This window comes from Silurus meridionalis, chromosome 21, assembly GCF_014805685.1.
Source record: "Silurus meridionalis isolate SWU-2019-XX chromosome 21, ASM1480568v1, whole genome shotgun sequence".
Classification (NCBI taxonomy): domain Eukaryota; kingdom Metazoa; phylum Chordata; class Actinopteri; order Siluriformes; family Siluridae; genus Silurus; species Silurus meridionalis.
The window spans coordinates 11,596,980-11,621,117 of record NC_060904.1 but is presented as its reverse complement, the minus strand read 5'-3'; the positions used below and the strand labels follow the sequence as shown (position 1 = coordinate 11,621,117).

General features: G+C 38.8%; 1 protein-coding gene across 1 annotated transcript; it reads left to right on the top strand.

Annotated features, from left to right (window-relative positions):
• The first annotated feature begins 1,177 nt into the window (after positions 1–1,177).
• Positions 1,178–24,138, top strand: virma (vir like m6A methyltransferase associated). The gene is given in 23 exon segments (XM_046833578.1): positions 1,178–1,324; positions 2,822–2,934; positions 6,094–6,180; positions 6,490–6,538; positions 7,510–7,675; positions 7,828–7,947; positions 8,989–9,216; positions 9,564–10,752; positions 11,582–12,119; positions 12,206–12,359; positions 14,424–14,506; positions 15,373–15,466; positions 16,444–16,985; positions 17,952–18,187; positions 18,335–18,814; positions 18,908–19,040; positions 19,169–19,285; positions 20,706–20,866; positions 21,003–21,099; positions 21,291–21,457; positions 21,799–22,145; positions 22,240–22,383; positions 23,805–24,138. Coding segments are annotated over 23 exon segments (5,496 nt in total). The 5' UTR covers positions 1,178–1,261; the 3' UTR covers positions 23,993–24,138.

The following is a 24,138-nucleotide window of genomic DNA, read 5'->3' as shown; positions in this document are numbered from 1 at the left end:
GGTCTAAATACTTATGAACTTGTGATACATGTGATGTTTTTTTATATATAAAAAATGTATAGATGTTTCTAGAATTCTCTTTTCACTTTGTCATTATGGGGTACAGAGTGCAAATAAATCAGTTGAAATAAATCAGTAAAAAGATCTATTGAAAATCATTTGAAATGATTGTAGTATCAGTCTGCAACAAAAAGTGCAGTGGGTCTGATATAGATATAGATATCTATATACAGAGATATAGATATATAGATATCGTTATATGTATATAGATATATGTATACATGCCATCCCATCTGGTTTGCACAATAGAATTTTCTAACAGGACAATAAGCCCAAACACACCTCTAGATTAGGTAAGGTCTATTTGTCCGAAAAGGAGAGTGATGGTGCTGCATCCGATGACCTGGTGTCCACAATCACCTGCTCTAAATCCAATTGAGATGGTGTGAGAGTGAGATGGTGAGAGTTCAGATCAGTACCTTGTGAATCTGAGGGAATGCCAAGAGTGTGCAAAGCTGAATGTATCTACTTTAGACAATGTAAAATTTAAAATATATTGTATATTTGTTTACTACATAATTCCATACGTTTTTAATATTAATAGTTTGGATGTCTTCAGTATTCATGTACAATTGATTAAATAATAAATAATTAAGACAAACCACCAATAGGGAATGTCTGTAGAAACTGTGGTACTCTGTCTCTCTGTCTCTCTCTTTCTCTCTCTCTCTCTATATATATATATAGAGAGAGAGAGAGAGAGAGAGAGAGAGAGAGAGACAGAGTACCACAGTTTGAAAAACTGTGGTACTCTATTTCTCTCTCTCTCTCTCTCTCTCTCTCTCTCTATAGAGAGAGAGAGAGAGAGAGAGAGAGAGACAGTACCACAGTTTCTACAGACATTCCCTATTGGTGGTTTGTCTTCATATATATATATATATATATATATATATATATATATATATATATATATATATATATATGAAGATAAAAGGATTAAAAAAGGATAAAAAGGAAAGGCATTTCACAGGTCAAGACATATAACGGCAGGACTATAATAAAGTATAATTCCTACTATAATAAAGTAATCTTGTGTAAAAACATAAACGTTCTCTGAATTTTTTTACACGCTATAAGTCATTAATAATCATGTTCCAGTGCCAGTTCGCGCACACTTGAGCTCTTTCCCAGTTTATGTTTGCAGGCGCATTCACCTGGAAGTGAACTTTCAGCAGGAAGTACAAATGACCGGGTAACAAAGATGGCGGGGGATACCTCAATGGAGCTTCTGTTTTTAGACACGTTTAAGCATCAGAGTGCGGAGGTAAATAATAGGATTATGCATATTTCATCATTGTGCTAGACAGTGTTAATATAATGTTCTCTGTAGAGATCCGGAGCTTAGGGTTTTTTTTTTAGCTGACGTGCTTTGAAAAACAAAGCGAGCAAGTTAGCAGCATGGCTAAGTGCACTAGCATGTCGATAACGAACAGTACCGCAGGCTTTTAGCATGGTGATGTCGTATAGCACTACTCCCAGAGACCTGTTATCAATATAAAACCAACATTTTCGTGTACTTAGAGCTCATGAATGTGTTAGACTGCCTATTAATCTGTAATCGCCTAGAAACTGATGGCTGCAGACCTGAGGAGACTGTGTAGTGATCCGCATAGCGGGATCTCGCTGTAATTTGCTCAGTGGACAAACGTGAATTAGATCAATGTGATGGATAGATATGATCAATGGCCCTCCAGGGCTTTCTGAATTCTACACCCTTAAAACACTCTTATCAAAACACCTCCATGCAAATGTACCGATCTGCAAATCGTTCCCTATTTCCACCGATTCGCTGTATTTCATTTTAAACATATAATATATTGAAGACACTAGTTTGTATGTAGGTTAAGTTCTGCACTCTAAAGAATTGGCGTGTTGTGTAAAGAATGACCCACATGCTGTCTATAAAAAAAATCACAAAGGAGAACCCCAAATTGAAATCTTTCCCCAAATCAAAAAAAAATCATAGTTCAGTATGGTCTTATTATACTCAAAACATTTTTCCACGATTCTAATCTTTAATCTCTTAATAGACATGTTTTTCCAGGTATATATTTAATGCAGAATTTCTGCACACAAAGCTATTTGCTGTTATAATATACAGCTGTTTGATTTTCTTTATGCACCACTTATATATAGAGTTAATATCAGTGCCTTGGATGATATGAATCTTAAACTAACCTTAAACCTGCCACTGTTCAGTCAGTTTCTGTTTTCAATTTATGCAGAAGAGGCAAGAGCCCAGGTTGCTCAAAACAGTTTTGACTAATAATTACAGGAGATTTGCATGTCTCTCTCTCATGGAGATGTTCCTGATACCTGACAATTAACAGACACTAGTGTTGCATTTGACATTTATAAGGGGCTGGTATAGAACATGTATAGCACCTTTTTCTGTGGTCATTTGTGGGGTGTTTTAAATACTGCACAACATTTGCTGTAAATGTGAATTAGGTGTTAAAAAGTAAATCACAGTGAATGCGTGAATATGAACCTGTGAATTACCTTGAAACTTTTAAATTGTTTGAGGAAAGAAAATGATCAGTCTGAATTTTTACTCTGCAGTTGTACCAAGAGTAGTCAGTCCAGTCAGTTGCCAAAATACATTTGTAGAAATGAATTTCCTGTCTGTTTTGATGCATTGAAGTTGTCAACACAGTGAAAAAGACAAGACGATGAAGATAGAAGATGATAACGTCTTTTCTGTGTCTTCTTTGATGTGAATTTACTAACACACTGTTCTGTGGACATTTTTCTGCCGTAGTTTACAAATGTGGACGTGGTACGGTTTCCGTATGGTGTAATTATCACAGAAGTCCGAGTCATCCCTCCGGGTATCAAAGCCCACAGCGGCCTCCCAGACACCAGAGCTTTTGGGTAAGAAAACAAATCCCAACCCATGTTGGGATGTGTTTTTTTTTTAATTAGAATAAACTAAAAGACTTTTAAATCACATAACCCAATATTTTATTCAAAATATTATTCACAATTCACTCATTTCAAATTACAGTTCTCAAAAAAAGTGGGCAAGGGGGCAACAAAGGGCTAAAAAAAAAAAAAGCCTGAAATTTAGAAAATATTTAGCTGGAAGAACATCTATCAACAAATCAAGTTAATTGACATCAGGTCTGTAACATGATTAGCTATAAAAGGGGAAGTCGTAGAGAGGAAGAGTCTCTCAGAAGTAAAGCTGGGCAGAGGCTCTCAAATCTGTAAACGAGTGCGTAAAACGATTTTGGAACACTTGAAAAACTTCAAAAATGTGTGTGTGTATATATATATATATATATATATATATATATATATATATATATATATATATATGTGTGTGTGTGTGTGTGTGTGTGTGTGTATATACATATATATATATTTTTATATATATGTATATTTTTATATATATATATAAAAACGTGTCAACATTTCCGGAATTCGGGTTGTAGATATCGGCTCAACTTTTGTAGCACATTTCTAAATAAAAATATTTAATTGTGTTTGATGTAACAGACACTTATTAGAGATGCTCTTTTTCTTTGAATGCATATCACATGTATCTTTGAGCCGGAAGTCAGGCCTTACATTTGTTATTGTAGGTAAAATTTCTGTAGTCTGGTATTTAAAACTAGCCAAAATACCCCTCAATCTTGATTAGAACACAGTGCTGCTACCACCATGTTTCACAGTGGCTATTCTTTGAGCTAAATAATAGGTTGTTTTGTTTTACACTTTTGTCCCAAAAGTTTGATCTTACCCACCATAGACTATAACATGTATTGAGGGGGTTTGTATATATTTTTAGCCATATGTTGGTGGGAGTAGAGGTTTTTCTTTGTGAGTAAAAGTCAAAAAAGTGTGTCAAACCAACCTGTATGTTGCTGTGTTCATGCCAAAACGTGGAAAAAAATCGGATAAATTGTTGTCAAGTGCAGGATACTTGATTGATTTTTCTTGGGTCTCTTGGCAGCCTCCCTGATAAGTTTTCATCTTGTCAGTTTGTCTATTTTGGAGAGACATCCTGTTCTTGGAGATGTGCTTGTAGTGGCACATTTGTTCCGTGGCACATAAAAAGGTTCTGGAAATAATATTGTGCCTTTCTTCTGATTGACGTCTTTTGACCACCAGTTCCCACAGGTGCTTCGGAAGTACTTTCCCTTGGCTTCAGCAGTCAGATGAAATTATGATGATGACAAGAACATATAACACACAGATGACAAGTGCATGATGATTATTTTGGTTCATTCTAAAGCTTTTAAAATTAACAATAATAATAATAATAATAATAAAAATAATAAACTGGTAATTTATTGGTTGCTAATATACATTTTAAGTGGAATCAATTTGAGTTGATGGATCTTTATTATAGATAACAGATTTAAGTTGAAATTTGAGTCATTATCATGCGGTAAAGTGAAAATTGTATTTATATTCAGCTGTGTAACAGAGACCTGAAGGTGTTATGCTACAGTAGACTGGCATTCGTAGCTAGCCATGATTTCCTCTGCCTTGGTTTAGATCCCCAGTAACACATTGAATAGAAGAAGCTTTATAGCATGATGCTGCCAGCACCATGTTTCACTGTGGAGATGGTTTTCAGATTTCTTTTTTTTCCCTCCTCACATTCGACTTGCATCTTTTTTTGTCACATTCCCAATGCTATTTGTGTGAGCACAATTATGCAACCTTGTCATTTTCGTTTTTTTTTCTCTTAGCTATTTAACTTTTTCTTTTTAAACTTTAAAATGTTTTAATTTGTATTTCAATTTATTTTTTTGGCTGCTTTATCACATTACAGGAAGGAAAAGATCTGACATGATTCATCTTGGTTTCTTTTCCTTTATCATAGCAAAAGCTTACAATTTTAACTTTTAATCCACACGAATATTTTCAAGAGTGCACTGTAGGTAAATGAAAGATTTCTGCCAAAAATGAAAAATGTTTTGCTTTCTTGGTAAATATGTGCCACCTTACATAATTTGTCATTCTACATAATTCTAATTCTAAATTACTTCTAAATCTAATGCATTCATATTAATTCAGATAAAATCTTATACACTTTGTAGTCTCACAAAACAATTCTTCTGTTATATTAGCCATAGAAATCCTGCATTAATAGCTCGGCATTTACATATGAATTGTGTTTATAGTTCACATGACATAATGTATAATTATACATCTCAGACATGCACACTGCAGTGTTGGAAGGATGATGAAGAATTAATCTGGAAATGAATGTTTTATTTAGTTGCATTGCGAGCAAACATTGTGTTTGCTTTAAAAGTTTTAGCTGAAGGAGATAGTGAAGGAACAGGAATGAGCCTTTTGTGTTTCTTGGTTTCTACTGTTCTCACTCTTCTTAGGTGTCACATACACCACACCCCCTATTCTTCTGCTTTCAGTTATGACTCGCATAACTGCATGTTTGTCTTGTGTCTTAAACGCTCGTTCTATTTACGGCATCTACTTTTCCTAATAAACTTTAGATTTATGGTTCCCTTAAAAAAAAAACCTTTAGCTAAAAAATATTTTTGAAAGAAAAAGCAAAATCATGTGTATGTGTGCGTGTGCAATACACACCATGTACTACATTTGAAGTGATTTATCTTTTTTACATAACAAAAGCTAGTTTTAATATTAGATTTAAATTGGGGTGTGTGTGTGTGTGTGTGTGTGTGTGTGAGATTATGCCTTTTCTTTTAAATATTTACTTCATGAAGCAAGCTTATTTCTGTTTATGAATTTAAACAGTGCACTTTCATTGTTGGATATCTTGCAGGTTACTCATCTGAAGAAGAAATTGGATAGAGATTAAAGATAATTAGCTGTAAGGTCATTTGGCAGTGTAGCTAATATCGTACTGAATTGTATTATTGTGTGTGATTAGAAAGTATGCTGTTAATATCTTTTTCTTTTTTTTCCCTTAACTATTGGATAGTGCATGTCTATGCTAGGGCGTTGTCAAACTTGTATTAGAGTTATGATATTCTTGTGTCTGTCTGTGTGTGTGTGTCTGTGTGTGTGTGTGACTTTTTTTTCTTCCAGAGAAACTGCTCCTCATGCGTTCCAGTTAGACCTGTTTTTTAACAATGTGTCCAAACCCAGCACCCCAGTGTTTGACCGGTTGGGCAGGTACTACACACACACACACACACACACACACACACACACACACACACACACACACACACGCACACACGCACACACAAACATGTACACACACGCACACACAAACATGTACACACACCCAACACACCAGTGCACAAACACAAATGAATGCCAACAGTCACAACTATTATACACTATTATTTAGTACTTAACTATTACTCTTAATTCAACTTTAAAAAGGAACATTTATTTTTCTCTGCTTTTGGTTCGTCACACATCTTTCTGAAGATACATGTCATTTATCTAAAGTTATACGTTATTTATTTTCTCTAGCTTGGAGTACGATGAGAACAAATCAATTGTGTTCAGGCCCAGTGGAAAGGTGAGATACTTGTTGACTACTTTTTTTGTCCAATATAGACTCCCTTAAGTATATTTGTACGACTCATTTTACTGATATACTTCCATCAGTTGCAGGTTTGTAGGAAAAACCCTTTGTGGTTTAATAATTGTTGTTCGTGACGTCCTTCATCTCCTTTAATTCAGCATGCGCTACCCTAACTGGACTTTCCAGATTTCAGGACGTCTATGCAAACCATCAGTTGTTTGCATGCTTGGCATTATTCTCTTTACCTCTGCCGTCGATCTTTAAATAGTATTTCAGACAACTTCTCGTTTCAAACCAGAAACCGATCCAATGGCAAGGCATGTTTTTTTACGATCTAACAGGTTTTAAATGTCATTTATGTATGATAAGAACTACAAAAATCCCTTTGCTCTGATGTGTTCAGTTTTGAAAAGAGAAAGTGATATATGAGCTTAAAGATTATACTTTTCTCTGTTAAGTGACATGTTTCCAATCTGCCTCCATATTGATTCGAACCTATTCAGAATGGGGAACGAATGTAATAACAAAAATAAATTATTTTGCTTTGAACTTGTGAACAAAAGCATTGTGTAGACGAAGGAAAGCGATAAAACTTTGTACGAAAGTTATGAGGTTTACATTTGGTTTCCCCAATATTTTCCATCTTTTAACTCGTGTCTGTGTATGATCTGTGTTTTCTTGCTGGTTCTTATGATTATGCCATAATTGTCAGTAAGCAGCAGCGAAAAGAAGCTTAAGGTGCTGTCCTGGTGATTTTCATGAGCTGTGTCTCAACTCTAAAATGGATAATAAAAAAAGAATCGAATTTTGAAGATCCACAGGATTCTTGTGCAAATCCAACATTTCAGAACACATTTAAACAACAGTGACACAAATTTGGACCTTTAGAAATAAGCAGCGCAACAGTCCTACCGATATGTTTTATCAGTGTGATGGTTAATTAAATTGATGATCGTTTTGTCTAGATAAATACAGACGGCTTGGTGCTGCGGGGCTGGTATACATGCCTCACTTTAGCGGTGTACGGCACGGCCGAACGCTCACACAGCCATGATCGTGATTCGCCACCCCCGCCACCCCCACCCCCACCACAGCAGCAAACGCCAGCCTCCAAGAGGAATGTCAAACACGGTCAGTATTTGTGATTTACACATGCATGAGCACAATTAGAAATAAATACTGCTGTGAAGGAATGTACAGTTGAAAAACACTGTGGTAACGGTGCATATATTGTTGTTTTTTTTCCCAACATTGTGTGTTTGTTGTGTTTGCATGTGCGTCAGAGTGGGACAACGAGGAGCAGTTTAACGGCAGCCCACCCAGAACACAACCCAGAGGCCCTCGAACCCCACCAGGGCCTCCGCCTCCGGATGACGATGATGAGGAAGCATTGCCTGTTCCAGGTGTGTGTACAGAAATGTAATTCTTACAGCCATAGATTTGTTTTTTCTCTCAAATGTCCTTTTTATTCAAAGTGCAACATTAAACTAAAAATAACACTTTCTTAGGTATACGTAGGTTAGGAACAGGTCTGTCCTTAGGCTGGGCAGACAAAGAAATTCTCTTAGAATGGTGGAAACGCAAATGTTATTGCAGTTTATTTACATTTTGGTTCTGGATGAGTAATTATAATTAATAAACTTTCTTTCGGCTTCTCCTATTAGGGGTCCATCCGCTGGTTTGATTTGGCACGTGTTTTTACGCTGGATGCCCTTCATAATGCAACCCTCCCCATTTATCCGGGCTTGGGACCGGCACTAAGGCTTGTGCAACCCTAATGGCTGGGGTTGGTTCCCTGACCGGGGATCGAACCCGGGCCGCATAATAATTATTAATAATTTATTGCAGTAATTATTGGTATAATTGATTGCGGTAAATCTCCATCATGGAAAAATAGTTTTGCACAAGCCTGTTGGCTACAGTGGTGCTGTAATAGATAAATAGATAAATAGAATTACCCAAAAAAAGAATACAGAGTACATGTATAGAGAGTGCATATACATTTACTATTCACTTTAATTGGAACACTTGTATACCTGCGCATATATGCGGATGCAAATTCAAGACAAGGTCTCCAGTTAATCCAGAGTGGGGGGAAATAAGTGTGATTTCTGTCATGATTTTTGGTGCCAGAAGGGTTGGTTTCAGTATTTCTAAAATTGCTAACTTTCTTTTCACACTCAACAGTATCTTGATTCTTTTACAGAATGATGCAAAAAACAAAAAAATATTAAATGAGTGACAGTTCAATGGGTGAAAATGCTTAATTTTTATACTTCTGTAGTACAGAAGGCTATAGAACTCAAATTGTTGAGTGAGCAGAAAAGCATCTGAGCATGCACAAAATATCGAAACTTTCTATGCATGAATACGATATGTATTTAATTATTATTTTTTGATTTGCCACCAATCTGCTAAAACCATAAATCACACATGCGTTGTAGGGCCGGTGAAGGAGGAGAGCGTGGAGAGAGGAGATGATGATTTGGAACCCGTTTCTCCTGAACGGAACTCTCTCCCTCCCGATGACGCATACTCGGACCAGGAACAGGAGGAAGATGATGGAGCAGGGGAAGATGAAGACGAAGATGCTCGCTCTGAGGGAAGTGAGCCAGAGGAGGAGGAGGAGGATGATGAAGAGGGTGAGGAGGAAATGGAGGATGATGGTGAAGGTAGGGGAGGCGCAGCACGGTGTGGATCCCTCAGGCGTGTGTGCGGATGTGTTTCTCCCAGCATGCTCTCACATTAACCTGAGTGCAGAGTGGAAGTAACTAAAATCACACTGCATGTGAAACTGCCTCCCCCTGAGCTACAGCAGAGACATAGAACATGTTTTTTTATGGGTTTTATTTGTCCCTGTCTTAATGCTCATACTTGTTCTGCTTTGCATAGTTGTTGGATGATAAGCTCCACAATGAAAGCAAGCAGATTCTGAGATGTTTTATGTGGTTTGGGTTTCACAAGTAGCTAATTCTGTGTGTTCTCCCATGCCAGTTTAACGCTTCTCTCATTTCTTCAGGTGATGATGGCTATGAGCAAATTTCCAGTGATGAGGAGGATCTGGAGAGTGGGGCATTTAAACTGCCAGCATTTGACCTTGATTGCACCCCTGAAGACCTCGCATCACTACCCACTGTCCAATACGATCCATACGAACGGGAACTCCGTCCCCTTCAGCACTTCACCGCACCCCATATTACACGCTATGAGGCCGAGCTGAATTGTCTTAAGCGGACAGATCTTCAGGACCAAATGTCACCAATGACTGAGTCTGCAGCTAAGTTGTCTGAGCTGCTAGAGACCTGGGGGGAGGGTGCGGAATCAGAGCATGGTGCAGGCTGGGTAACCGCTTTAGAGGAAGTTTCTGGTCTGTTAGTAAAAGGATTGAGCTTCTTTGCAGTTAAGGATCCAGAGCACCAGAAAGAGCAACTGAAATTGCTGGTTGAATGGACATCCACAGCTTTGAATTTTGACTCGGCCCTAGCACAGCCCATTGCCCTGAACCTGCGCCAACTGAAAGCAGGTGCTAAACTGGCATCTTCTTTGGCCGAGTGTGGTAGCCAGACTGTGCAGGCACTTCTGGAGAAGGGAATCATGGGCCTTCTGTTGGACCTCCTATTTGCCGATCATGTGTCATCCACACTGAAACTCAGCATTCTGCGCTCCATCGACAGCATTATCAGCGAACCTCTTGGCATGGAAGCACTACTTAAAATGAGCCAACAAGACAATGAAGCAACCAGTGGCTACCAGCGTCTTCTTGAGCTCTTTCTGTTAGACCAGACTGTCAGAGTGGCAACGGCAGGTGCTGCCATCATGCAGAAAGGACATTTTTATGAAGTGCTGACTGACCTTCAGAAAACAGCAAGTGTGTGGGCTGAGCACCATCCTGCAGAAGGTGAGGCTGGAGAAAGAGAAAGAGAAGGAGTTGAGAGGGAGAGAGAAAGCACTGACCGAGAAGGGGAGGATGGTGACAGGGACAACATTGAGGCAGAGCCAGAGAGCCCAATGGACATAGACACACTGCTGGAGTCCAATTCTTTGTCAGAGGCTGACCTGGAAAAGCTGCAAGGTTTGCTAGAAGAGTTGCTCCACCTGCTGGAAACAGCACCTCACTGCATGGTGCAGCCACCTGGCAAAGCATTTCCCACTACTGCACGCATTACCGGACCTCCAGAGCGAGATGATCCTTATCCAACCCTCTATAGGTGATAAAAACCACACACACCCCCCTACTGCCCAATCATTATAGTCATGCTCATGCTATCTAAATTCAGCTAACTTCACCACACTGTTTTAGCGACTTGTAAAATCTGGTACATCAATAGTTAACGTTTTTATTGAAGCACTGTCTTTATTGGTAGTTATTTTCTCTCATCTTTAGGACCATTTTACCTAAAGCTAACTTCCGTACCCTAGTATTCCGTATTTTCTAGAAGCACTAGATTTTAACCAGTTAATTTGCATATGATTTAGATAAGACCATTTACATAACATAATAATTACATGTGAAAATCCAGGCAGTGTAGAAAATAATATGGTATTAAATACATTTGTGTGTATTTAAAAAAAATGGTTGTATCAGATTTCTTTAATTTACATATTACGCTTATTACCTTTCATCCATCCACTTTGGTTTCATGTAGTGCAATTTTATTTATTTTGATTAGTTCAAATAAATAAATACAAATATTTTGTTGCATACATGAATTCTGAGATTGTGTGAATGTGGTCTTTTTTTAATATTGATCAGTTGAAATTTTATTTATTTATTTTTTTTATTTAAATAAAACCTTGATTTAAAGCCTATAAGACGATATTATATAGAGATAAAAACGACTGTAAAACAAGGATGTTAGTGGTAGTTATTTCACTGCTATTTCTGGCCGTTTTGTCAGCATCACTAAGGGGTGCTTTGAATGCAGCCTTAGTAAAACTTTTGCAAATCTATTGAAATTATTTGTTCTGTTTGAAGTTATGAATCTTGTCCATATATTCTAATTTATTAAATATGTAATAAACCTTTTCTACTTACAGGTATATACATGCTACCCATTTTTTGGAGTCATTGGCAGTTGTGTTGACCTCTCCGGCTACTTGCAGCCACGTGGGGGTTCTGCAGGCCGTGCGAGAGCTTTTGCGTTTCTTCTCCCAATCCCAGCAGGGACTCTTATTCCTCCTGAGTCAGCATGAGCCCACCAACATCCTGTTACGTCTGCTCACACCACTCACACAACTGACTCCTCTTACACACCTTACTCACGTGGTCCCAATTACCCCATTGTTGGAGGCAGAGGGGGAGGAGGCTGCCACTGGTACTGAGAGCTCGCTGGACGATGGATTTTGGGTGTGGTTAATGCAGGCCTTGCATGCCCTGCAAGCTGTTGCAGAGCTGAACGCTCTGGAGCTTGAGGAAGGTGACAATCCTGAAGTGTTGTCCACATTACATTGCTTGTATCTGATCAGTTTTAGCAGTACGGGACGAAACGCAGTTACACACGTACTCAGCCTGGACGTTAATCTCAGCTGCCTGGTCAACCTGCTCGAGCATCACGCCAAAGAGGGGCAGGGGTGAGCATATACACACACCAAACAGTAGACAAAAGCAAAACAAGCTATCCTGCTTATGCAAAGTGCTTTAATGTATTGAATTCTGTTTAGGGAGGGAAAAGCCAGAAGTCGGTCACGTACAACTACGCCTGCATGCTTGTGCTGCTGGTGGTCCAGTCCTCTGCTGAGCTGAAAATGATGGAACATTATTCTGCTCCATTACTCACTATATGCAAAGCTGATGAGAACAATGCAAAGCTTCAAGGTGAGTCATATATCTTTGTAATTGTCACTTTGTGTTCTATAGGACAAACCCAATTCCAAAATAATTTGTGGGATGCTGTGTCAAATTTAAATTATAATAAAGTTTATTTTCAACTCTGATTAACCTATATAATATTCACAATAAAACATTGTAAAATTAGTAAATGTAAACGGTGGTGCAAAAAGAGCACGTTTTTGAAATAGGTAGTAGTTGGGATGGAAGAGGTGGGTGACCACCCCACACCGTCTGTGAATAGTTCAGATGGTTCAGTTGCCAGTTTTTTGAGCCACTGGATTTGTCCGTCTGCGATTTCTTTCTTTGGGGTTACTTCAAATCGAAGGTCTACTTTCAAAAACCACGTATAATAGACAAGCTTAAAGTTGCCGTTCACAAAGGTATTGCAACTGTGCCAGAAGAAATGTTGGTAAGTGCGATGCAGAACTTTGAGGAGATGCTCTGGATGTATGTACAGCAAGAAGGAAATCATCTTTTCAATATAATAATCTGTGATTGAATAATCAATATATTCATTTATATATATGCATTTATTACAGACTGTTTTGGTATCAATAAATAAGTGTATATTGAAAATCAACACTTATTTGAAAAACACTTTTTGCTCCACCCTGTACTATTTTGGGGAGAAAAAATATATATTTTTTCATTTAATAGCTGCATCACTTCTCAAAAAAGACAACAGGCTGGAAATGTAAGTGTAACTAAAAAGAAACAGCTGGAGGAATATTTTCCTATTAGTTAGGTTGGGAAGAGGTTTACCAACCAGACTAATGTTCATCAATATAAACTTGTGAAGACTTTAAATATCTCATCATCTACAATTCATAATGTCAACAAAAAAAATCCAAGAATCTGCAGAATTCTGTGTGCAAGGGACAAGGGCAGAAGTTTAATATTGGATGCCTGAGATCTTTGGGCCCTCAAGTGGCAGAACATTAAAAACACAATGAAAATCACTGCAAGGGCACAGAAACCCTCCAGAAATTGTTGTCTGACAAGAGTTTGCTGTATCATCCACAAATGCAGGTTAAAACCTAAACCTGCAAGGAAGGAGCCATATGTCAACATGATTTGCCATCTTCTCTGAGCCAAGGCTTGGGGAAAAAATGGAAAGCTGTTCTGTGGTCAAACGGATTATGTATAGGAAATGTGAAAATCCAACAGCATGGATTTGTAGTAGAACAGTCCAGGTGCTGAACAGGCCTGCATGCAGTCCTGTCCTTTCACCAATTAAAAATATTTGGTGAATTATGGTATGAAAAATATGACAAAGATGACCCAGGACTGTTAAGAAGCTAGAATCCTGTATCAGGCATAAATGGTACAACAAACCTCTTCCAAAACTCTAGCAGCTCTCTAGCAGGTCTTATCAGTTCCCAGATGTATACTAACTGTTGTTAAAGTAGAGTGGATGCTACACAGTAGTACACATGGCCCTGTCCCAACTTATTTTGAGACGTGTTGTGGCCATCAAATTAAAAATTACCTTTTTATTTTTTCCTCCATAAAACAGTGCTTTTTTCTTAGTTTAAACATTTAATATGTTTTCTATGTTCTTTATTTTTTGGAATTAGGGTTGTAAAATTAAAATAATGTGTTTGTCTAACAAAGTTATGTTTCTCAAGGTATGCAAAATAAAGGCATATGTTATTAAACTGAAATAATGACATTAAACATTAAAAGTTGTTTTACCATATTGTGGAGGTAATATTGAGAATATATAAAGTGTGTCAGAAAAGTGTAAAAAGCAAGGTACTGCATGTTAAAGTTTGTCGTAAAAGATGTTTGCAGGACGTTCTCTTTTTTGGAAGAAAGAAAGGCAGAAATAATGAAAGAACATTAAAAAGAAGTATGGAATGACAAAAAGAAAGGAAAACAAAGAAATTACAGAAAAGCACAAAATGTGAGAGTATAGATATTAAGACAAAAATCAAGTTTGAAAAATAGAAACATAAAGAGCAAGATGGATGGATGGATGGCTGGATGAATGAATAGACAGCAAACAGTTGTATTTTTCTTGGTTATATTTTGTGACTTCTGTTTCAGAGCTGAGTAAATGGCTGGAGCCACTGGACAAGCTACGATTTGATATGAGCGGCATACCAACCCTTATTGATTACATCAAACAGGTCTGCAACAGTATAGCCTGCTTTAGGCTTTATAATGTTTTGCTGAAATAGATATAAATAAATAATTTTCCTTTGAGCTTGTCCTTATAAACAGTTTTCTTACTGGACACTTTAATAGGAACATCTGTGTGTAGTCAGTTTCATGCAAGTATCCAACCTGTTAATATGCAGTACATAGAATCATGCAGGTATAGTTGAGAGCTGCAATTAATGCTCACATCAAACATAAGATATAGTGAATGTTTCAAAGACCATGGCATTTTTGTTTGGGCCAGACAGGCTGGTGTAAGTATTTCCAGAAACTGGTAAACTCCTAGGGTTTGCATGCACACTAATCTCTATTGTTTACATAGAATGGTGGGGGTGGGGGTTGAAAATCATCCAATAAATGGCAATTGTATGGGCAGAAATGCCTTATTGATGAGAGAGGTCAAAGGAGATCAGACTATTTAAGGTGCTACAATAACGCAAATATTCTCTCCTTTTAATTGTGGTGAAAAGAAATGCATAGTAGAACTCCAAATGGTTGATCTTCAATATCAGATGATATATGTTTCCAGTCCTGTCAGCCAAAAACAAGAATTTAAGACTACAGTGGCTCAAAATGAGTAAATTAATTCAATGGTCTAATGATATGCCATTGATGCAAATCATTTTGCATTAAACTTCGTGTTTTATAACAGTATTATTGCATATATAGTTAATATTTAACCCCACCATGATTAGAGATCAAATAGGACCTGTGTTTGTCTATAATAAGAACTAATGCATATATTTATAAAGTGCAGGGACCCATTAATAATATACTGTGGGCAAAATATTTAAAGATTAGCCATGCATAGCTGAGATTCTGTTGTTTGTATCAGAATCTGGAGAATGTAATGACGGCAGACGGAGTGGGCCTTGTTACTGCCCTCAGAGTGCTTTGTCACATTGCCTGCCCACCAGCTACTGTGTCAGGTATGTATATATTTTTTTATGTATAGCACAAAAATGTTTTTTTTAAACACTTTTTCATGTCTCAGTATTTTTCCCCACATAAATCTTCACCCCATACTCTCATAATGACAAAGAAAAAAACTAATTTGTGTTAACTTTGTGTTAAAATATATAAAAAAAGAAAAAAAAGGGGGAAAATTTTAATGTGACACTGAATTAACAAATTTAGCTCAAGTGCAACGTATTTGTCTTAATCATGTTTCTACACTTTGATTAATGTCCATTCAAATGCGTATCAAATTAGACATTAATCCTAGGTTTAAGGAGCTGCCTGTTGAGCTCAGAATCAGGAATATGTTGAGGTCTGGCACAGATCTGGGGAAAGCTACAAAAAGTCTGCTGCAATAAAGGTTCCCAGGAGCACAGTGGCCTCCTTAATTCCTAAATAGAAGAAGCTTGATGCAACCAGAACTCTTGGTAGAGCTAAGCCAACCTGAGTAATAAAGAGAGAAAGTCCTTGCTAAGAGAGCTGACCAAGAACCTGATTGTCACTCTGATTAGGCTCTAAAGATCATGTGTGGTGATGGGTGAACTTTTGCAGAAGGATTGAAGCCTCTTTTTAGTATCCTTAGTATTCACAGGTTGACTGTGCCACAGGTGGATTCCAATCAAAGTGTAGACATTGTTTTAAAAATGATTCAGAGAAATGGGTTGCTAAAAAATGATCTGAATGTCATTGTGTGATATTTAAGATTGTTGTTCTTCCAAAATTTAGCAAAGTTATAACATTTTGTTATTGAGTTGTATGGAGTGTCGATGTAAAAAAACAAAAATGATCATTTAAAGTGTGAGAAAATAAAGATTTTCTGAATGTGCTGTATAAAGTATTATGACCCAGCTTTCATATGACCCAGGCTGTTTTGAAGAAAGCGTTCTATTTTTCACTATAATGCTGTGTGTGCAGCAACATTTGTCATTAACTTATTTCGTACATATAGGCCAGCAGAAGGACCTGAAGTGGAACCAGGCAGTGATCTCACTGTTCAGCGCTGAAGGAATGGACACCTTTATTAAAGTCCTCCAAAAGTTGACCTCGGTGTTGTTACCCCCCTGGCGATTGCACGGACCCTTAGGCCCCACGCCTCAGCGCATGATGATGATGACACTTGCGTCCTGCACGCTGAGACTCATAAGAGCAATGCTGAGTGAGCTGCTGCATGGTGGTGCGTGCGAGTTCCGAGACGTGCGCGTCCCTGCCGTGTGCGTTACCCTGCACACGCTCGCATGCTCCACACCGCTGGGGCGACTGGATGCCGAAGAGCTGCGCCTGCAGAGCGACATTACTGACGTTTTACTGACTTTCACACACGCTGTGAGTGAGCAGGAGACCGGCTCTGAGGAAACGGTGGCAGCGAACAGCTGGTCTCTCATGCTGAAAGAGGTGCTCAACTCCATTACTGCTGCACCAGAGAACATTTACAGCAGCCTCAGTCTGTTATCAGAGCTCCTGCCTTTACCGCTGCCCATGCAGACCACACAGGTACTACACACATGCAACTGGAGTGGACTGATAAGAGAAACACATACAGGCATATTAATGAGCTTAAACAGACGTTAAAACGTCTCGGTCTGTAGGCACAACATGAAACAGAGTGAAAAATTAGCCGTGATGAAATCACTGTAACGCACACTTTCATTTCTTAACCTTTTATAAAACAGCAACAAAAGCAATGATACAATCTACTGTTAAATACATAATTTAATGTACTATCAAGTTTGGTAACAGTAAGCTTTGGTAGCTGTGTTACATAACATCCAATTATTGGGAACTTTACAGAAGAAAAATAACAATGTAATAGTATTATTTCCTCAAATCTTGCCTAATTAAACCGAAGCACAATCATTGTGACAGGTGACAGGTTTATGTATTTCATGGATACAACAGAGGCTTAGAATACAACTCAGCCAATCATATTGTAGAATCCAAAAAATTTGTATTAAAAATGTTATAGAATCCAATAACGCCTTTACATGCTATTAACGAACTCCATAGAGACTTTCTGCCTTTTTGCCAAGAACAAACACAATGTTGATACGTCAGGACAGGATATAGATTACGGCTACACAAAGTCGTTATATAATGTTAAATAAACTCAATTAGCTCATCAATAAACATTTGAATTAATTTACATTAGTGCTACACATTCATTTTCACATTTTAGTCTAGTTAATGGGACCTGGGAGTCATTTGGATATTTTTAAATAATGAATGAATTTTTTAAGTCAATAATGAGAAAAATGACATAAAATATGTACACTTTTTGTTAACACACTGTAATCGGTTCTGAAATACACCCAAGATTTTTTTCTTGCCTAAGAGAAAGCTAACTCTTTGCTTTGCTCCTTACGCTTTAGTACCTTTTTAGATTGTAGGAGTTGCAGTGTAGGAAGCTCACAAGGCTTTGCTGTTTAAAGACTGACATACATTGTTTTCTCTCCATGACAGGCTTTGTCAGTCCAAGACATCGGAGTGGCGATGAACACACGTAAGCTGTGGAGTATGCATCTGCATGCTCGGGCACGCACGTTACAGGAGATGTTGAGATGCATTTGTGTGAGCAGCTGCCCACCACTTCTGTCCGTGCTCCGGCGAGTGTGTGTGCAGCTCTGCGACCTTGCAGCGCCGACCGCTACCCTCGTCATGGGGACCCTGCTGGAGCAGCTGCACGAAGAGATGCAACTGTAAGATTGTCGAAGTGGTCACATGTGACATTTTTGGTGATTGTTGGTATTTATTGTAGGAAATTCTACAGTGTGTTTATATTTGATTTATTAAGATTTGTGTGCTCAGGAGATGTTAGTTTAATCTATTTATTTATTTCTGTGTAGGGAAACCGTGACTTTGCAGTTGACAAGGCTACTAGCCCTGCTAGACTCACTGGTGTCTCAGCGTTCTTGTAAGGCAGCCATGTTGGCTCTGCTGGGCGGAGCCATACGTAGTGAGGTGCGGAGCGAAGGGAGGCCTGAAGAGAAACCGGTCGAGATACTGTCAATCCTGCTTTCGATGCTCCTCCCCCCGGTGGACGCTAGCCTATCTATGCAACAAAATGCTGAACTCATAGCCTCAATTATCCAATCGTTGTGTGACCAGGACATTTCTCTGACTGTGAGTGGCTCAGGGGAGGTGTGTGTGTCTGAGGCAGAGCAGTTGGCCAATGCCTTGCCTTCGAAGGACATGATGCCGGGTATCTGTGACAGAATGTTGGAGGTGCTCAGTCACATGCACAGCAGCTACCCTCTTCAGCTCACTTGCCTCAGAACAATGATGTTTTTGACTGAACATGACTATGGGCTTTATCACTTAAAGAGGTACCAGTATGCTTAATTTATGAATTTTTTTTATAACCTATGAGTGCTGACCTAAGTTTTGGCGTATAAATTAACAAACTGTTTACGTCGCAGCTCACTGAAGAAGCACAATTCTGCCGTGTCGTCACTGCTCCGCAGAGATATCACATCTTTTAATAAAGAATCGCCTGAACTGCTAGCAGTGCTGTTGGATTTCCTACGGCAGATCCTCAACAATGACTCAGTGGTGAGCAGCAAAATGACTTCCTGCTGTTTTTGTTGTAACAAAGACAGAATCGTGTGATAACCTGTACATGCTTGTCAGAGATGAAGTGTGTTGTATGTGCTTTTGAGCACCTATTTGTACTGTAACAGGATGAAGATATGGACTCGCGCTCTTTGGCTTTGAGTGTAAGTGATATGAAACAACTGCTCCAGTGGAAAGATGATTCTACTGAACATCCCCTTGCAGAGTTGGAGAAACACGTTACGGTATGAAGTGCTTTGGAATAAGAGCACGTTTTATATATATTCTATATCTAATCAGTTAGTATGTATTAATCTTGATAATTCCACATGCATGTCACAGAGGAATGAAAGCAAAAGTAGTCATGCTCCATGAGGAGAGCAAACTCCTCTCAAAAGAAAGAAAAGCTTTTAAATGTCCCTGGAATGTTAGGAAGTTAGACCAGAGTACAGGGTCAGCCATGATACAGCACTCCTAGAGCACGGAGGGTTAATAGCTTTGCTCAAGGGCCACAGGGTGACAGATTGGCAATACTGGGGCTTGAATCCCCGACTTTTAGATAGGTAACCTGGAGCGTTAACCATTTAGCTACCACTTCCCCACCACTTCCCGCTTCGGAATAGGGTATGCAAGCACTATCACATGAGAAGCGACAAGATGTTTTCATGTTGTGAATGCTCTAATGTGATTTTCAGGACATACATTTTACATTTCAGTGTTGGTGCAGTGTGGAGCATTTAGCACGGAGTTAGATACTATCATGGAATTTACACACATTAGTGTTTTCCCTGCCCATGATGGTTTATCTGCCATTTAGCAGCAGTTCCTGAGTTGAGGTACATGTTAGAGCACTAAAATACACCGATCAGGCATAACATTATGACCACCTTTATTGTGTTTGCCCCTTTTTGCTGCCAAAATTGTGCTGACCCCTCGAGCATTAACAGCCTCAACTTCTTTAGCAATTTGATTGGACCACACGGGGTCAGTCTTTGCTCCGTCATCACCGGTTCACCACTGTCCCTTTCATGGACCACTTTTAATAGATGCTGACCACTGTAGACCTGAAACCCCACAAGAGCTGCAGTTTTGGAGATGCTCTGACCCAGTCATCAAAATTTGGCGCTTGTCAAACTCACTCGAATCCTTACGCTTGCCCATTTTTCCTGCTTTTAACACATCAATTTTGAGGACAAAATGTTCACTTGCTGCATATATCCCACCCACTAACAAGTGCAACGATGAAAAGATAATCAGTGTTATGCACTCACCGGTCATAATGTTATAAGGTTATAATGTTATGCCTGGTGTATGTAGGACAGAAAGTTGAGATTGTGTGATTTAGATTATGAGCACAATATAGCACAAATGTGTTTTTTGTTTAGAATTTCTAGCCAGGAAAATATGCCAAATAAGTAAAATGATGTAATACCGGATGTGTTTTGCAGCCCTATACTGCCCCTTATTGGTACTGCAAGGTGGATTGTACGCACAATCCACCTTGTTATTAAAAAATGATATGCTGATAAAAGGATACCATCTTGCATATGTGTATGTGTGTTTTAGAGCAAGTGTAAATCTGGTGTAATAAAGTGCTCTCTGGCTGAGTATGATTTTTTGGTATATCTTGCATCTAAAGGTTGTGTTATTTCCAAAATCTCATAGGAACTCCTTAAAGAGGATGATTCATTGGAAGCTCTGCTGGAGAATGTGGTGAGCCTTCGTCAGATTGTGGAAAATACCGTAGAGACTATGAGCCCAGCAGATCCTGAAACTGAGCCAACTCTGCCTTCCCCAGAGCCACTCCAAACCCAGTTTAACAACAGGTATCAGATGGAGTCAGGCTCACCTGCTTGATGAGTTCTTGTTTTACTCTAATCATGCTTTTATTGGGTGAAATTAATGTATTGCTCAGTGTTGGTCCTTAATTTCATTGTGTGATTGTGTGTTCTCTTTCAAAAGAACTGTATACATTCTCTCTGACCTATTGGACGATCAGCTGAGAGCTCTTTGGTATTCACCGTTCCAGTCCGATGACATGGAGACAGAACAGGACATTGTAAGGGTTTGTTTTGTTTAATCTAACATTTCTCCTAGTTCAAATACTACCAGTTTGACTAGTTACCACTACTACTAGTTTTCAGTTACTTGACAATTCTTATGATAGTAACTTACTCCAAGATGAGCAAGACTCTATGCTCTGCATTTGTACTGCTATATTATCTGGTGCTTGTGTGTGTTACCTTGCAGGTCAAAGTAGACCTGGTCGCACTGGCGCAGCAGTGTTGTCCCGATCTGAACCTGAAGGCCGAGTTAGACCGTTCGTTCCTGAGCGAGCCTACTTCACCAGGCCACAGCAAGCCAGCAAAGGGCTTTAGACTGGGGAAGCACAAACATGAAACCTTTATCACCTCTAGGTACACACAAAACACATGTATATGCACGAACATTCATTGGTCAGACACACAGGAATGGAAATAAGCTTTGCAAAGTACATGTAGAAATTATAATTACCCAGGCACTAAAAACACAGTCCATTACGTCTTTTTTTTGTTTATTGAATTTCTTGAATCTTAAGTGATTCAGCTCTTTTAGCTCAGTTCAGTGTGATTTGCAGTGCGTTGCCCCGCTAGAGTTCAGATTGCTATGAATTAAACCCTAATTACACATTGCATGTATGCAAAATGTCAATGTCCTTGTGTACATTGAATAATCCACATTATCTAAGCCTAATTTCTCTGCACTCCTCTCTTAATAGCGGCAAATCAGATTACGTGGAGCCGGCTAAGCGTGCTCACATCATGATGGCTCCTCGCGGACGTGGACGCGGTGCTTTCAACCAACTCAACCGGCCACATGACATCTTCAGACAGCGTAAACAGAACACCAGCCGGCCGCCCTCCATGCACGTAGATGACTTCTTGGCTGCAGAGTTCAAGGAAGTGAGCCTACCAGCAGGCTTGGCTCTACCCAAACGCCCTATCAAAGGGGGAGGTGCCAAGCCACCCACCAGAGGCCTTTTTGCTGGTGGGACCAGAGGACGGGGCTTCCAAAGTCATACCCGCTTCTTCACTCCACCCGCACCCAAGAGTGCACTGCTTGCCAGTACGTGCAGCTCATTATACTCAAACACATATACAGGTCTTATTATTGCTGTAGTTTGAAAACAGCTGTTTGCATTTTTTTCTTCGTATCTAAGGTAATTATCCTCGCCGGGAAGGTGGGCGGGGCTCTACATGGAGTGCTCCAGTGACCGCAGTCACTCACAGAGGGACATACAGTGAGCCCCGAGGAGCACAAAGTAACTTTACACGGCCATTACCAACGAGGCAGCCGCCAACAGGTACACTCGTCTATGCACATGCAGGTATTTCATAGGGAATTATATGGAATTTATATGATTTATTATGAATAATTGCATGATTATCTTTATTGAAATTTGCTACATCGGACGATTTCCCCCCGATTAATTGGATAAACAAATAAAATGCTGTTTTTCTTATTATAACTATATAAAACCCTAATTCATGGGAATTTATGTATAAATGAGTACTTTTAAAAAAAAAAAATGCAAAAGCCACATAATTGAGTTAAACTATGTTTAATTTTGACATTTTAAAGATTATAGTGGCTGCTTGTTGAGGTGTGGGGGGGGGATTTCTCCTTTGAACAAATTCACTAATGCTGGGTTTCTATCTGTAAAACAAAACAAACAAAAAAGCATTTGAGTATGCAATGTGTAAATTGTGTAAATCAGCATTTGTATTGTTTTTAATGATAATTACAGATGGCAAGTTGACAACCATGCTTTAAAAATAGACATTTAGTTCTGTTAAGCATCTAGAACAAATGAAATTTTGTATAATAATTCAATGATTCATGAGTTAAATATGCAAACATTGAAAACAGGCATTTGAACGCAGTAAAGCCGCAGTAAATCACATAAGTTAACTGTTGTAGTAGACAAACGTTGTAAAAGAGAATGGAACGGAGAAACGCAGCGAGCTAACCGGCTTAAAAAGAAAGGAAAAAATATGCATTGGTGTACAAATGCATAAGCATTTACTAAAAACAACAACAGTGACTAAAAATCGAATTTTTTATTTTTTTTTATATTCAGTGCATTTTTGCACCGTTTTTAATTAAATCCATCACATCGTGAGCGAGCTGATTGCGCAGCCTGATGCTCACGAGTCATGACAGAACAGATCCAATGCGACTGCCCGAAGTTACAAACAGTTTACACAATAGCACTTCATTAAAATATACCATTTTCACATGATGAGGATTTTACAGTTTCTGTTCACCGTGCTGATGTTACTATGTAATATCTCTCGCTTAGCTGAATTTGTGTAAAGTTGTTTTCTATTCCCAGATCACCTAGTAAAGGGAGTAAGAACAAGTACTATGTGCACAATGTCCTTCAATGGATAAAAGCTTTAGCATGGTTACTCAGGGGATGCAAAATGTTTTTAGAAAGCTGATCTAGTGTACTAAATATCATTCAAAGCCCTGTTCATTAACTTCCAAGCAAAATAGCTGGAAAGTGATAGACACACAAAAGCTCAAAGACTAGGAATGAAAATTAAGCAGGAAAATAAAATGTGTTACTTGGCTTCAATCTGCTACAAACAACAGATGCCTTAAGGTTAAGCAATTTTCAGCATTAAGTCACAAAAATGCATACATTTTTACATGAGATGAATGACTTTGAGGTTTAGGTGTTTTTCCTTTGTTTTACTGTTTTTCCTGAACTTTCTTCAGGTGCATACCGCTTGGCTCCACGAGACCGTGCCCCCAGAGGAAGAGGCGCTGGTCTTTCGTGGTTAAGTGGAGGTGGACTGAGTGTAGGAGGTGGTGGAGTAAGTAACAGTGGGCGTGGTCAAGGGAAATTCAGCAGCAGCGGGAGTGGAGGCGGACGAGGCCGGCATGTACGCTCTTTCACCCGCTAATAACTGTAAACTATGAAGACTTAGCCTTGTGGCTCTAAAGGACCAATCAGGACATGGACTTGAGAATCAGTGGATGAATTTATTGTAATGTTATATTTGTTGTTGTTTTTTCTGTCAAAAGCCGATTAAAATTCTGTGAATATCCA